Genomic DNA, 17,449 nt, shown 5'->3' on the forward strand with positions numbered 1-17,449 from the left:
GCACTTTGTGACACTTTAAATCTAAAAGGAATAGTTTTGAAAATCAAAAAAAAAAAAAATCTGATCATTTACTCACTCGTGTGTAGTTGCAAACCTGCATGACTTCTGCAAAACCACACACACACACACACACACACACACACACTCAAAACAGCAAGACATTTCTAAATTATATTCTTTATAATTTCTTCACAGAAGTAAAGCAGCATACTTGCAGACATGAAGATAATCAATTTTCATTTTTGGGCGAGTGGTACCCTTGATGTAATAAAAACAAATAAACACTAAATGTGATGTCAGTTAGGGTTAGGGTTAGGGTAGTTAGTTTTTTCTAATACACACACACACACACTCACTCACCTAAAGGATTATTAGGAACACCTGTATTATTAGGAAAGCGAAATATTTGTCGTATCATCCTTTTAACGTTCACGTTATGGGTATTTACCATAAATGCGCGTCAGCAGCAGCGCTAAAACGAAGATCAACATCTTTCGAAATGCAGAGAGCTCCACGTCCGCGACTAACTTTGGCTTGACGGAGACTCGAATGTTGCATGTTACTTTATTAAACAGGTGAGCAAATGTTAAGCATGGTGAGCAAACTAATCAATGTTATTTAGTTCAACATGATGAGACGTTAGAATATGATCTGTATGTTATTCTCTAATGTTAATCTAGCTTAGTCTCATACAGCCAACAAACAACCTAACTAACAACATACAACACACTCAAATAGAGCAAGAGAAGCAGCGCTGTGTTACCTCTAGTAAACTGACCTGTGTGAGTAATTCAGCATTTGCGTGTAGTTCAGTAGAATGAAATGTCCTTATTCCTTTATATCCGCGGGACTCGCGTTGCGTCTGGCGCTGGTATACATCTATCAATCGCGCCCTGCTTCATACCACAGTCATGTTAAAAACATTCATGTATTCACTTATCCATAAAAGATCCATCAGCTTGATGACAAGATCCATAAGTCCGCTTATTGCAGAATATGCTTTGTTAATTGTAAGAGGTTAGCGACCCCTGGTGGTGAAAAAATCGTCCATGTTGTACCTTTAAGTACCGAAAAACATGACATGTTTCGATATTCTGTAGTACCGAGGCAATTTGGTCGGTACCTAAAACGTACCAAACTCGGTACCCAGCCCTAACTAAAATTTCCCCACCCCACAGTCACTAGATCTCAACCAAATAGAGCATCTTTGGGATGTGGTGGAACAGGAGCTTTGTGCCCTGGATATGAATCCTATCAATATGGGCCAACATTTCTAGACAATGCTTTCAGCACCTTGTATCAATGCCACATAGAATTAAGGCAGTTCTGAAAGTGATAGGGGGTCAAACACAGTATTAGTAGGGTGTTTCATATTTGTATATATAGTTTTAATTTAGATTGTGTTAATGTAACTCAATTTGAATAATTCTAATATTCTAATTCTATTATTGGAGCCCCCCTGGAAGTTTGCTAAAACCCCTAGTGGGCCCCAGCTCCCTGGTTGGTATCCTCTGGTTTAAGAGGCAGAAAAAACTGGAGTGGAGTTACAGTATGATTATGTCTGTGGCTGTGCATTGTCAACACAGAAAGGCTATACTTACTTTGTACAATTTATTTACAATTGAAACATAGCTGACACTTATTCCATTCCATTTTATTTATTGCTTTGGCTGATACTCGTACTCATATTCTGCTCCACACCTCTTCAACTCCCACATGCTCAAACTTCAGTTGGTTTTCTTGTGGTGGAATTTTGTCTATTGTCACTGCTGTCACTCACACTCAAACTAGCACATATTTTATCACGGGGAAATCTCCTCAACTCTGTGTGTGTGTGTGTGTCTGTGTCTGTGTGAGTGACACCCCCCCCCCCCCCTTTATATCCCTCTCTTGTTCTCATTCTCACACATTTTTCCCACCCATTTCAACCCAACCCCCCTTATCTGACTCCCCCCTCGACTGGCTGTCTAAAAACTTGATGTCCTCTCTTCCTACCCACAATCCAATCCTTTCCTGCCCCCCCCCCCCCCTTTTTCATCCAGCTTCATCATAGCTCAATCCCCCCAAACCTCTCTGTCTGCCCCCTCCCTAAACACATACACACACACACTACGTTCCCTGGCTCCCTCTTTGTCTGCCTCAGTAAATCAGCAGAGCCTGCTCAGTTCCAGGGGATTAATGTGTGTATGCCAGTGAAGAGAGCATTGAAAAAACTGGGAGAGGCAGAGAGAGCTTGATTTTTTTGTGTGTGTGTGTGTGTGTTTGGGGTTTCAGAGCACTGTGGGAGCGGACAACGCGGCGTGTGTGTGTGAGGGAGAGAGAGAGAGAGAGTGCTTTACCAACACAGTGCACTGATTAGCTGTATCTTTGTTGAGGAAGAGCTTGGGTATGGCATGATAAAGTGTTTTCAGAGACATTTGAGAAGATCCTGTCCAATGTGAGCTGCAGTTGATGCACTCAGAATTTTTAAACCCACCTAGAGAAAGTGTTTGCACATTTCAAAGAGGATTAAATCACAGGCACGGATTTTAAAATTAGCGATACATCTGGGTGAGGTTGAACACCGTATGTCATGATCAGTCCCACATGCTCCACTGAAAGATGAGAATGTAGAATAACAGAGCTAATATATCAAACTCAACATCCTCACAGTTGACTGGGCTTGTCATATTCCGATTTTCCCTGAAAGCATTGCATGCTATATTACACAGGCAAGTTAAGGCTACTCTGAGGTTTTGCCTCCAAATGTGTTGTGCATGTATGCATGCAATGCTCAATATAAGCTAAAATATGCTGCACCGATTCGCCTCGGTTCTGGTTGTGTTTTTGCTCTGTGTAAATTAAGTGCAAAATCAGTGCAGCCTTAAAGGTGCAGTAAGCAATTTCTGAAATACGCTTTTGAAAGTGGATCAGACCGATCACCACAACACACTTGTTGCCAATCAGTAGTAGCAGTTGTGGCCTAATGGTTAGAGAGTTGAACTTGTTACCCGAAGGTCATGGATTTGAGTCTCAGTACTGTCAGGAAATGTAAGTGGGGGAGTGAATGAACTCTTCCACTCTCATTACCCACAATTGAGGTGCCCTTGAGCAAGGCAGCTAAACTCAAATCAATCGTGTGCAGCAGCAAACATAGTGGTCGACCGATATGGGTTTTTTGATGGCCGATGCCGATATCTGAGAGAGCAGGGTGGCCGATATAAAGCCGATATTTCAATATCAATATTTATTGATATTGTTGACAATATTTATTGACAATATATTTCAATATTTAATAAATTAGATAGATTTAATAAACTTATATTTAAAAAATCTTTAAAATAAACATGCTTAGGCTCTTTAATTTAGATTGCATCAACTTCTTGAATCTGCAATTCCATTACAGTCTTTTTTCACAAATAAAGTCATTGATTAAAAACATATGAATATGTGAATAAAAAGGAAGTAAACACTGTAACAAGGCATTCAGTAATCTGGCAATTTCATGCGCACTGATAATCATATATATATTTTTAAATACTTTTTTTGACTTTAACTTTTGACAAGGTAAGACTAATTTTACATACAGCACACAGTGAAAACGACATGAATATGACACAGTGGGCAACTGGATATAGAACAGCATATTTTAAAATAAAGGATTTAAAATGTTTCGATCGCTTCTCCTGTGAAGCTGATCTTCTGTTCGCATTCACTCACTGGGCACGGAGCATCACTCGCAGTAACACGTATATGCCAGCTACAAATGGACACTTCAGAAGATCCCACAGCTGGATTCGATTAAATCTGTAAGGTTTGTGAAATTATTTGTTTATAGATATTCGGAGATTTGTTTAAATGATGTAGATGTGCATTTGCTAAATGTTGACGGTAAATGAGAAAGTATTTTAGGCTGATTGTTTGCCTTTTGTTACAAATAAAATAAAAGCAAACGCATTACTTTTTCACATGCCATTTACTTTATTTGATTACCAGTTCTGAAGCCCCCTGTTCTGTCAAACAAACTATTAGATATGACTGACAGAGATCGTAAACTAATGAAGACGGACAATGTAAGTGAGCGCTGTTGTGTGATCACTGATCAGGTGCTGCGTTCTCTTCTCAGGTGCTGGTGTTCTCGGCGCCGTCAAAATAAAAGTCCCGCTTCCAACACATCGGCAAATCAGAAAAACGTATCTGCAGATATTTAAAAAATGCCAAATATCAGCCGATATATCGGCCGTGGAGAAATAAATAAATTATGTTCTTTTGAACTTTCTATTCATCAAAGAATACTGAAAAAAACATATCACTGTTTCAACAAAATATTAAGAGGCGCAATTGTTTTCAAGATTGATAATGAGAAATTTTGAATCATATAAGTTATCCTTGAAACTGAAGACTGGAGTAATGATGCTAAAATTTACTACCATAACATTTATACTCTACTTTTAAAAGATTGAATATTATTTGTAAAACAATAAAATATATACTATAATAGTAATATAAACTTTATATAATATATATTTTTATATGTATACATACATTTTACCCTACAAAATGCTCTCGAATCCTTGCCAGTATTCAAATTATTTTCTCCAAAGTTTCAGTGACCAAAACTTTGGTGCATTTCCACTCGTTTGGTACTTTTTGAAATAACGTCAATTGACTTTTCAGATGTAGTCATTGTTAAACCCGCTCCTGTCTGCTGTTGTTTGTTTAATACAATTTGAAAGTGGAACTTTGTAATAAATTGAGAAAATCGACTGTTCGAATGTAGGCTACGTAACAGTATTTAACTCTCTTAAACAGGACTGACAACCATATTCTGTTGTGGGAATACAGCCATAGATGCAATGAAGGAATATCTGATTGTGACATGATCCGAATCCTCTGTGTCAGACATGAGTTTGGGAAGGGACTGTGAATGATGTGTTTGATGTACGTTTGTGACGTTCTGTAATCACTCTGTGCGGTATGTGGCTGTTATGGGAACTCCTTGCCCTGAGGACACAGGCAAATAAGCTTGTGTTTAAAGCAGCACTTCCTCCACTTTTATGGGTTGCTGTTGTTGATATCCTTTTACACCCAAACCATCATAGACACCCACATATTGATATATAGTTAGATTGATTTGTTTTTAAAAAATTCTGATGTTTAGATTGATTTGTTTTTAAAAAATTCCGATGTAATTCGAGACTTTTCATAGATACAAAACTTTTCAATTATTTCCTGACATGCCATTCATGTCCTGATCATTGTAAGAATGCAGCCAGTTTATGGAGTTCCTGATGTCAACTATACAACTAGTCTAATGTGAACCAGCCTGCTTGCTCAGGTGGAGGGGTTACACTTACATCTCTTGTGCTATCCCTTTCAATTTTTTAAGTTCGCATTTGTGTGTGTGTGTGTGTGTGGGGGGGGGGGGGGTTACTTTAATCTTATCAGCAGTTGTTTTTTCAATAAACCAGAGTCGCCTGCTAAACCTGCATTTCAAGATATTTTCCTCATGATATCTATAAGCACAAAAACAAAATGTAAAAAGAGCTTTCAGTGATTGTTCTTCCAAACACAGAGTTAAGCTACTTCCTCTCTCCTGAAATACCTTCATCTGATCAATTTTTGAAGGCAGCATATGAAGAGTTCAGATGCAAAAGCCTCTAAATGCCATTTGAAATTTTCTTCTTTAATGATGATTTTTATCAAACTTGTATATTTAAGTTCAGTAATTTCACTTAAATAACAATTAATAGGTAATTATCATTGCCATTTAAGTGAAATCACTGAACTTAAATATACAAGCTTGATAAAAATGATCATTCTAGAAGAAAATTTCAAATGGCACTTAGAGGCTTTTGCATCTGAACTCTTCATATATCCTTCACCTGTGATATCCCACAATCCTATGCGTTCCATTCTGTGACATTTGAACAAGAAATAAATATGGTGTCTGAAAGTTGCGGTTGGTCGTCAGTTTGTGGGTAAAAGAATGTTTTTGGTATGTTTTTATCACTTTTACTCTTTTACTTTTACTCTTTTTACTTTTACTCTTTTTATCACTTTTAAAAGTATGTTTTTTTCACCTTTACTTCCATAACAACCAGAATAAATAGTTAACCTTTGTTTTCCCAGTTTTATTTCCTGAGAGAAAGCAAGGAACATCTTTTTCTGAATCAGTCATGTTGTTAGCATGTTGCCTGTAGCAATCTAACCTGATGGATGTGGCCTGCCAGAAGACAGATGAGCATGACACTAGGAGAGCTGAAGATAATGATGTCACCAGAGAGTAAAAGAAGGGATACTGAGTTTGTGATACTGGCAGAATTTGGTTTTATGGGTCACCAAGATCACTGGATCTTGTGAAAGGCATTGTCAGGTGTTGCTCTGTATAAATGCATCCGGAGAACACTAATAGAGGAACAATGAAAATCCACTCACTGTAAACATGAGAAGCTGTAATGCTCTCCATGTGGACCAATTCTGCTGACTACAATTAATATGGTTTTACTGCATGATCCCTTAGCGATGATCTGTGATGGTCACTCATGTTCATTGTCTATCTGCTCTGCCTCTGAATTATTTAACAATATAGGTCCTTTATGCCATCATTCATTATTAATCAATCACAATCGATCACAAAATGTTTTAATGGCTAATATTTGTTGGCACTTTTTAGATTTGTTATGCTTCAGCACCAGGTACCCCTCATGATTCTGGACAGCTTAACTGGATTAGTCATTTACTCTTGTTTAGAATATTGCTGGACTACTAATCATTTTAAAATGTTGCTACCGTCTTGGTACCGAAGTATTCTTATGACAACCTTATTCACGATATCAAATATAGAGACTTTTAAATAAAATAAGATTTTAAAAAATTGCAGTGAATGATATCATGAAAAACGTGTCCCTCTGTGACATTGTGTGATGGTTTTTAAATGCTCATTTGAGCCAAATACTCAATAATGATTCTCTGTGTTCTTCTTCCTTAGGATACACCTGAAAACCTCAATGAAGGTAATTTACCTGTGAATCTGTCACCTGAGCCAGCCAGGAAAAAAAAACTCTATGTAGGAAATGGAGATAAGGAAAGTACACATCAAAAACTGAATTAACCTGCACGGATATACTAACAAAACAAGCTCCCTCTGATACTCCTGTGAACTCGTGGAACGTGGAAGATAAGAGCTGCAGAAAAGAGTGAGTAATTCTTGTCGCTGACAGCTGGCAAGACTGGAAGGACGGCTGAGAAACTTCATAAGAGGGTGAGAGGGTGATCACTGAGTGAGAGAGACGGGGACTGACAGAGAGCCAGAGTGCAGGAGGGGGCGGAGGAGGAGTGGGAAAGGTCAATCGCCATGGCTACGGACCCAGGAGAGCCCACTGCCACAGAGGAATCCTCTGGAGAGAAACCTGATGGAGAGAGGGAGGAGGAGAATGACCAAGGGAACAGGGCTGCCCGTGAGAGAGAGAGGATGCACAGCATGCCGTCTGACTTCCCCTCCTCCCAGTCGCAGGAAAAGAGAGCATGGTGCGCAGGAGGAGGAGGAGGTGGAGTGGAGGACGGTAAAGAAATGGATGCACCGGTCAGACCTCTGACCTTCTCCATGCCCTCGTCCCCAGCAGGTCACGAACCGTGCAGGAAACGGGAGAACAAGCGTTTTTTCCGAAAGAGCGTGGAGATATGCGAAGATGATGATGATGAGGTGGAAGGAACCACCGATGCCCCTCACAGCGCCCCTCACCTCGAGTTTTGTGCCTCCGACTCTGTTTTCACCAGCGGAGCCCAACAGTTACCCGCCAGTGCCTCGGCTGCTTTGTGTGAGGATGGCACTAATGGCACTCAGGATCTGGATAAGACCGGCCTTTCGGCGCCCACTCTAAAGGGGAAGGAAAGAGATAGAGAACAGGAAGAAGAGGCTGAGATGAAGGCTGTTGCCACTTCACCCAGTGGCCGCTTTCTGAAATTTGACATCGAGCTTGGCCGAGGAGCGTTCAAAACTGTTTACAAAGGCCTAGACACAGAAACTTGGGTGGAAGTTGCCTGGTGTGAACTACAGGTGAGTCTTGTTTACCCAGAAATGAATTCTGTTTACCGTATTAATACAACTATTGCACTTAAGTAGCAAAGGTTTTGACCTTTCATTGCAATATGGTGGGCCGATAGCAGCGTTTAGTTAGTTTTTTTTGGACAGGAATTTGAGTTGTATCATGTTTTTCAGTCTAAGTGCTTTAGCCCTACTTGTTTGAATTAGGATGCTGTTACTCAGGAGTTTTCCAAGCTTGTTGGTGAAATCTTAGCCTCTTGTGTTTCTCTCTTCAGGCTGTTACAGTTGAGTGCTGTGAGAACGGTAGGAAACAAAAAAAAAGTTTCAAAGTCAGAGCTCAATAGCTTTATAGATTACACAGAGACTATTCGTGGGAGAGAAGGGTCAGGCCTACTCATGGGGCAATGAACTGGACAAACAACAAGGCTCAAAGAAGCTCTCTTGTTGTGAAGTGGATTCTATTTGACTTTGCCTCTATGCTGAACCTATTGTTGCCCACTGCGTGTTGCATTTATTTTCCCAGAAAAGTCGTCATTGAAAGACCCAACTGTTTTATGATGCAGTTGTCAACAGAGGGGCACACATAACTAGATGCCGACTGCGGACCGCATTGCTCTTGTATCCCAACAGTATAACATACAATAGCTTAGCCAGCATGCCATTAGAAATATTTTGGTGCCACGTGTCCTTTATAATCCTCTCGTGAAGCAAAGTCTTTCAGCGCATGCAAAACCACCAGCTGAGAGGAAAGCCTGCTGCATTTCAGCACTAAGATGGCACTCGGTACAATAATAATTAGCCAATAAGGTCCATTTGAGGAGGTTAATATCAGCTTATATAAGAGGCTTAGTGAATCAGATTATTGATTAAAAGGTTGAAGTGGCTTGTAAATCATGGGTCTGATCAAGGGAGATTATTTAGAGAAGTAAATAATTCACCCTCCCAACATTGATCATTTTTAACTGCACAATTTGCCGTTCATAAACCAACCATGCAATTTATTATCCCCAAAAACATTAACTCTGGCATGATAGACTGGATAGATGTCCCTTCTGATGTGGCAGTTTGTTGTCAATAGCAAAACAAAAATGGAGAATAACAACACTTGGATGTACTTGTATGATGATTCTTCTAATGTGTTCAAAAAGTTAATAGGGTGATTTAGTTTTTTAAACGGTTGAGAGATGAAGTGGTTGCTGTAAGCAGTTAATTTTCCAGGATTTTATCATTGTTTTAAACAAACAACAGAAAAACAACCAAAGGGTGCCATGGTGGAATACAGATCTCTGATAATCTGACAGTAAAAGAGGAATAATGAAAAATCGCAAAGCAGGGACTGAATGAGCAATCGGATATTTGTTCTCAGTTCTCTTTATCATGTGTGGTTTGTTTAGTTGCTTTGTGTTGAAAGGTTGGGAGTCATGTGTTTGGCTTGGAGCTAATCCCACTCACACTAAAGGGCCAATTCACTAAACAGTTGCACCATTTTAGTTTGTGATTTATCATGTGTTTGCTTATCTAATATAGTCTAGTGTTAAAACAATGTGGACAGCATGTGCAAATAAACAGTTCATAATGTGTTAAAACAGTCCATCCATTCCTTCCTTCAACTTCCTCTTTATTCTTATGTCAGCCTGGTACTTGACATGACAAAAACATAAGAGTGTGGCCTGCTATATGATTCACTTTAATTTTTTACAGTATGATTTGTGGTGTAATCTGTTGACTGAGATTGAGCAGATGAAACTATGTTTAGAAGGCATTCTGTCAAGCCACCGTGACCCTCAACAGTCCACACTGCTTCTTAGAGATTAATGTGATGCACAACTAAACTATCCAACTCTTAGACAGCTTCCTGATGTGAGCTGTTTGAACAATGTGGTTATTGCCATTTCGTGAAAATCTTGGTCAAGGAACTGTGAAAAACCCAGAATTACTCCTTTTCCACCAAAGCATTTTGAGAGGCGATTCGGAGCCGGTGCCGGCATCAACTCTTCGCTGGACTAGAACCGTTTACGTTGGGTGTTGGGGGCGGGGTTATTGTGACCAATAACGTGACTGGAATGGAAAAGCTGTTGACGTATGAATATGACGACGTACATGAATGTGACGAATATGACGACGTACACAGTGACATAACGACGTCGTTCGCTAGGCTGGGCTTTCTAGTCAGTGGAAAAACAAACAGGTTTGCATCTCCACTGAATTGACCAAAACAGCTGAAAATGGTCCTTTCCGTTGAGCCCTTATATGTGTCATTCTACCTTATGCAATATTTCTTTACAAACATTTGGTCCTATGTTGCTTCTAACTTGGTGACATAACATAAGCATAGAAGTCTACTGAATTGGCAATCAGAATTATTTGCATGCCAATTAATCATCAGCCAAACCTCTATAGTGACAGCCATATTGTCAAGAACAAGTTTATACTGTGTATAATACAATTAAAAGTGCTGAAGGAGTGTGAGAGGTGGACCGGGTGAAGGATGAGCCAAATAGAAGATTAACATTGCATCAGTCCCAGAGAAGCTGAGTGTATATATAGGCGCTATATAATATATGAGCAGAGGGGCACAAACATTTAATGATGCAATGAATCATAAGATAAGAACATAAGGCTCTATCATGCCTTGGCCTTTCATGTGAGTGCACAAAGCACACAACTGATTATAAGCAAAATTGCTTTCTTTGGTGTTCATTCACTTTATGATATATTGATCTATCATTAATAACTAGAATCTGGGGTTTGGCCTTCCTTAGAATAACCTGTTATTTTCAGCTGAGGTGAGTTCTGGTGGATTGCTTTCACTTTTAATTCTGATTTTGTATGAGATTCATCCCTGTTTTTTTTTTACATTTTACTATGATATAAGGACAAGGACAGCTTAGGTTATTTACGAACAGTGCTACTCTCTACGACCTCACTGAGTCCAAACATATTTGTACTGGGTGTCAGTAAGCACAGTAGTGATGGTTAGAAGGCATGTTGTTCTGTCATTTCGATGACAATTGTCTTCTCTATTGCCTGGATCCAGATAAACTTGGACAAGTGCATAACCCTGTAATGTAAATTTGGCTATTTTTGCAGCTAAATAAGGCGAGCAGAGCTGGCTAGACGGATATTCTTCCACAGCATCTAGGTTGTTTGTTGAAGATGGTTCTGTCTGGCCAGCATATCCTTTAATGACTCCTTCAGCGCAGGAGCAAATGTGAATTTATGCTGTTTAGTGTTTACAGCATTATCACTTATATGCAACTTATCTATCTGATATTTATTCATTTCATTAGCCAATCAAGACCTAATTTTCTTCATTGAAAAGCCCCATCAGAATCACATCCCACACACTCGTATATGAAGCATTTGTAGTTGATTGTAAGAAAGGTGCAGGGTTTAAGAGGATTAAATGATCTGAGAGAGAAGTCTGTCGTTTTTAGTTATGAAATGCAGTTTTACCTATTCATTAAGACGTTATTTATGTTTATTAAAACATTTTCCTCAACGGGACCATTCGCTGTTCAGTGAGTTTTCAGTGTTTACTAGTGGTCACATTTGGTCCTAACTTAACCCCACACTCACACAAGTGTCTACACACATTGAAATGGAAGGGAATGTTGAGCTATATTCCACCCAAAAATGAAAATTGTCATCATTTACTCGACCTCAAGTTGTTGCAAACCTGTATGAGTTTCTTTCTTCTGCGTGGAGTATCCCTTTAAGGATATTAAAACACTTGAAAGACTGGGAAATAAATGTTCATATTTCAGTTCCTCCCTTTGTTCTGTCCCATATAAAGCTCTTAGTAAATACTTACTAAGTTCTTTGTCAGTTTATGTCTTTAGGTGTTCTTTGTTCATTTAGGCCTATTACTTTGTGTAAATCCACACACAACTAAAGATTTATTATTATGTTCTCTTCTCTCCTATACTGGCACGTGAACTACAGTGTTGTGTGCCTTGATATGCGTGTGTGTGTGGGGCGTAGTGTTGGAGGGATGTTCTATCTGACCGTGTGATTGAGTATACAGGGTGATCCAGGGAGTTAATTACAGTGGGTGCCTGTCAGGCCTGAACAAAAAGCCTGCACAGACAGCACAACTCGCGCAGAAACAACTGGCTGAATGTAAGCAGCCCAGACCAGTCTGCCCTAGTTCAGCTCCAGCCTACTGCCACAACAAAACTCTCCAGACCATAGAAAAATAGTTTGATTTAGACATTTTACAAAGAGCAGCACTAGCTGAAACGCTAATCAGCTATAAAACAATATAATCATATTATATGTACTGCTACTGATATGGAAGGGATTTGGCTCTTCACTAGTTTTTAATTCAGTCTAGATGTGGGTTTTATTGGAGTCATGCGCTTTGGAAGCGATGGTCACAAAATGAAATCGCAAGACCTAAGTGATTTTAATTATATTTTTTATAGTATCATGTGAATCATGTTATTTTAGCCAGAGAGTTGGCCAAAAGGTCCATAATGAAGATGCATACTGTAAGTCAGAAATAAGAGCTTTTTCACAATACTAAATCATATTCTCTCTGTCCCAGTCTAAACTCTTTTAGTATTTAATTCAGTGTAATGTACTGTGAGTGCAGCAGAACCTTTCACCCCATCAGTTGTTGTCAACTTTAGTGTCAGGCATGCAGTGACGTAATGTGGCTCTGAGTAAAAGAGAAACTGAGGCAATGACTCTGTATGAACATCTTCCTTCTGATGACTGAGCTCTGAACCCTCTATTAAATATAGAGACCAACCCACTGGCATTTTGCCCCGTCTGTGCAAAAGGCTGGTGTCCGCAATGTTCAGTAGGAGGAGCACATTCAGACATATGGTGTGTGTTCAGTGAGAGTGAGTCTTTTGGCACCTCACAATACAATCCGATTCTAAAATGACTATTTATACATTAAATAATAATGAGTACTGACTGCTTCAAAGGATGCATTTTTAAATTATTTTATAAATTATATTTATGATTAAATTACTTTTCCTTGTCATTTATTTAAGCCATTTAAATTATATTAATTTAATGACTTAAATGAATATCATAAACTTAAAGAAAGTCCTGTGAGTATTTCTATTTTGCATATTCTGCCAAAAAGCGAGTCTTGTTAAACTTCACAGAGTAAAATGAGCTCCGGTGTGTGCACACACATCAAACAGACAGAGAATAATAGAAAAGGAGCGCAATAATTCTGACTTAAATACAGATATTGCTAAAATATGTTTTGTTAGAATATAAGTGTAGTTTTAAAATTCTACATGTAACCGAAGTAATCATATTTATGAGAGCAGTAACAGTAAAGGCACTATTGTTAAATGTAATATATTTACTATGATCAGATGTGTTAATGTGTGTGTTCTTCATACCCTGTACAAGTAAACATTTTGTGCTTTTGCTTTTGTTTATCATTTTTAATTTATTTGTTTTAATTTCTGCTTTAAAATAGTAAGCAATTACTTGTTTTTAGGATATAGAATAAAATAGTTTAAAATTAATGGATTACAATTGTTTAAAATCATGGATTTAAAAATAAATTATGTATAATAATTTTTAGATTTTCATTTGATTCATTGAAAAATAGTCAACAGATTAAATGGTTATCAAAATAATCGTTAGTTGCACCCCTTGATACATGACTAAATTTGTTATTAGTGACACTAGCATCAGTCTGTTCAGTTTTTACTAAAATGTGATTATATCATTCTGTATGAGTAATATGTATTAATTTCAGTTCTAGGTATTCGACTTTAGAGGAGTTAGCGTAATATATTTGAGTAATTCTGACATGCAGTTGCTCATGTTATTGATTTGTTTTTAGAGGATTGCTAAAATCTAGGATCGTTAAAATCGAAATGTTTGTGGTTGTCTTATTTTTCACCAACGCACACACATATACACTGACAGGCATGTGTCTTCATTGCAGTGCTTTGAACTAGTAGTGGGTATTATGTTGCTTTTGCCATGCTGCTGAATAACAGTGAATGTGTTAGTAATATGAGCTGATCATCCACCATCCCTCTCTTCTTCATTGAAGTTAAACCCAAAATGCGTATCGGCTAGCACAGTAATAAAAAGATGATGGTCATGATTGCTTTACACATCCATAGGGATCGGATAATTCAGTTAGATAAGTGAACATGGATTTCAGAGTCAATTCAATTTAAAAGCCATAATATACGCAGTTTTGTCTAGCATACTTTCTCTTTCTATGTTTTTCATCAGCACAAGCAGTAACTCAGCAAGTATTTATGCATAATGCTTTTGTGGGAGTTTTATGAGGCTGACCAGGTGACTGGTCCTGAGTGTTTCTTTTTGTGGAAAGGGTCAGGCTGGCTTAGGCTTTATGCTGTTTACGGTAGCCTGAGCGACTGCAGCCTCACCTGACAACTGAACAAACACGCCGCCAAACTAGATACATCTTCAGCATGGGAACTCAACTTGCATAATGTTTAAAGTGTGGTTGACATGTTGCTGGACCGGTTTGTTGTAGGCTGTCATTTGTGTGACTACTGACTAAAGCCATAGATATTGAACAGCTTTATCATTACCAAGCTACAGTGCAAATTTTTTGAACTCAACCTTTTGTTTTGTATTAAGTGTAATTTAATTTCTGCTGACTTTCAACATCTCAAAATACAGTTGGTTATGTGGTCAAGGTCTAGGGTCTTGAAATCCAAATGATGCAGGTTCTAATCCTTTAACTCTTCCTTAAAAGGGAAATGTCAGTTGGACAATAGTTGAACAGCAAAAACATTGTCCATTTGGTTTTGCATGATGTGATTAATGACTTTCTTAGTTATTGCTGAACATAATGTTTTAATGCAAGGTCAAGACAGTGCTGCATGAAGAGGGCAAAGGACTGGTGGAACTCAGACAGACAGAGGCGCCCTTACCAGACAGTCTTAGACACTAACTCAGCATTCAGGGGGGCACGTGGATGCTCAGACAAACACCCGCACACACAGGCACATATGCTCTCATGTTAGCTTTCAGCCACAAAATACAGTGCTCAGCACGAATTTTCAGTGCACCACAAAACAGGAAGCATCTGTCAACACAAAGATACCGGCTTGTTATATAGTTGCACTGGAAATAATCAAAGTTCAAGGAAATAGGATGGTACTTTTAGTGATGTGTGGGTTTGTTTGTAACTGTTAGAAGCTTTATTTTGATAGTTTCTTTGGAAATTGGAAAGAGAAACCTTTTAGATCAGTATTGTTTTTTTTTTAAATGAAACATTCTTAAACTGAAATATTTGGTCACACAAGTCTAATATATTTGGTTGCAACTTTGACAATGCCAGCAAAACTCATTCTGTATACATGCAAGAGGTGGGGGAAAATCAATTTCCTGATGCATCGTAATGCTTTCCTAAACGATTCTGGATCGATCCTCAAATTCATCGGAATTTAAATTAATTATTAATAATTCTGGTTATTGAAAATGCTTACACAGGGCCAAACGTTACAGATAAGTGCCATGCTGTGTGCTGTGCAACGCTGCAAAAATGGCACGGAACGCATATTCATAGTGGAATTTATACAATGAAAAGGTATGCTTGCACTGTACAAACAAGCATACACAAGAGCATTTAACATCTAAATGGAGTATACTACTGCAGAGTCAGACTAACACTTGTTCTGTTTTTTATGGATCAAAGCAGACGTGTGTGTGTGTGTGTGTTTATTTAACCTTCACACAAAATTAGCTAGGAGACACCTTGACAAATATTTTGTGCCTTTACACTGTTGCTGAAGAGTTGTTGCAGAATTGATTTAGGATCATTTTGCAATCATATGACGTTTGAAATTGAAGTCTACTGCTTTTTATTGGTAGCTGAAAGCATTTTCAAATGAGCTTTTTTAAAATTTTTAAGTAAAATAAAAAATGTCGGTGATAAGTGAAGTTTGAGGTTTATTTGAAAATATTTTTTTGAAAAGTCACTTATGCTCACCATTCTGCATTTTTTTTATCAATAAAAATTGTAATATTGTGAAATATTATTAAAATATAAAACAGTCTTCAACGTCACACAATCCTTCAGAAATCATTCAAATATGCTGATTTGTTGCTCAAAAAATATTTCTTATTATTATAAATGTTAAACTGTTGGGCTGCTTAACTTTTTTTTGAAACTTGTACTTTTTCAGGTTTTTTTAATGAATAGAAAGTTGATTTAAAGAAAGTTCAAAAGAACAGTATTTATTTAAAATATTTATAATGTTTAAATTGGTCAAAAGTGACATTAAAGACATTTATAATGCACCTTTGCTGAATAAATGTATCAATATCTTTACAAATGAGCTCTGACCTCAAACTTTTGAACACTAATGTATGCAAAACATTTTGTGAATGGCTGGTATTTGGATTATGGAGCGCTTTCGTCGCCGTTCTGCGAGCCGATTGGTTGTGGGCCTACGCATTACTTACTGGCATAGGAAGGAGGAAAAGAAAACAAGAGGCCTCAACTTCCACAGAATACTTCCTCAAAGTAACAATGTAGTTGATGGCTAAAAGGTGCGATGTCACACGTTTTTAGGCCAGCAAACATCTCCTCACTATCCGCGAGCTCCCTGTCCCCTGAACACATTGTAAAAAATCTGCTGTCTCTGTAGACAGCCCAGGCTACACAAACAGCAACAAAAACAATCTGGGGCAACTCGCTCTGCGAAACAAAACAAACAGTGTTCCAGCCAATAACCGACTTGAAGGATTTGGGGGGTTTGTGCGCGTGCACATGAAGGGCGTGGAGGAGAGAGAAGCATGAAGAGGGAAGTTAGAATTAGTCAAGTCAAACTTTATTAAGATCCCTTTTGGGCAATTTGGGTGCAGCACAAATAGACAGACACAAACTGACACATGCAGTACATCAAAACAGTAATGATGGCAATACATTTTTCAAAAAGCATAAATATATTATTATTAAAAAACAAAGAATAAAAAAAAATATAAAAACCTTAATAAATACCTTTAAGAATCATTTAGTAGTCTAATTGCATTCGGAACAAAAGAGAATTTGTATCGATTGTTTTTAATTTTTGGTAATCTGTAACGACGACCCGAGGGCAGCATAGAGAACTCTGAATATAATTATAACTCTGAATTATAACTCTTTAACTTTGATATGGCCGACACGACCAAAGAGATGACGTTCCTATGATGAACAGATTGCAAAAATGCATAGGAGAAGGAACTCGCGCAGTCCTGAATTTACATTGGAAAAGCCTTTGAAAGGTGGCGAGATCTCCGCCAGCACAAGGGCGACCAATCTGACATTCAGGTAACTTAGTTCTAGTTTTGCTGGACCGGTGGGTAAATCCAGTATGTTTTTTTACTAAATGGACTTTCATGTTTGCCTAACTAACACAAGCATATAATTAGCTAGAACAATGCATTCAGCGCTAACTTTGGTGAAGACAA

General features: G+C 38.1%; 1 protein-coding gene across 5 annotated transcripts in view; it reads left to right on the forward strand.

Moving 5' to 3' along the window:
* The window catches only part of wnk3 (WNK lysine deficient protein kinase 3), a 49,664-nt gene that overhangs the window by 2,957 nt on the left and 29,258 nt on the right, over nucleotides 1-17,449 (forward strand). For all 5 annotated transcript variants that reach the window (XM_089124682.1, XM_089124683.1, XM_039651437.2 and 2 more), the window contains exon 2: nucleotides 6,971-8,038. In XM_089124682.1, coding sequence (XP_088980808.1) covers nucleotides 7,337-8,038 — 702 coding nt within the window. In that variant the 5' untranslated portion in view covers nucleotides 6,971-7,336. The remainder of the gene's footprint in view (nucleotides 1-6,970; nucleotides 8,039-17,449) is intronic.

This window comes from Pimephales promelas, chromosome 20 (assembly GCF_988280905.1).
Source record: "Pimephales promelas chromosome 20, fPimPro1.hap1.1, whole genome shotgun sequence".
Taxonomy (NCBI): Eukaryota; Metazoa; Chordata; class Actinopteri; order Cypriniformes; family Leuciscidae; genus Pimephales; species Pimephales promelas.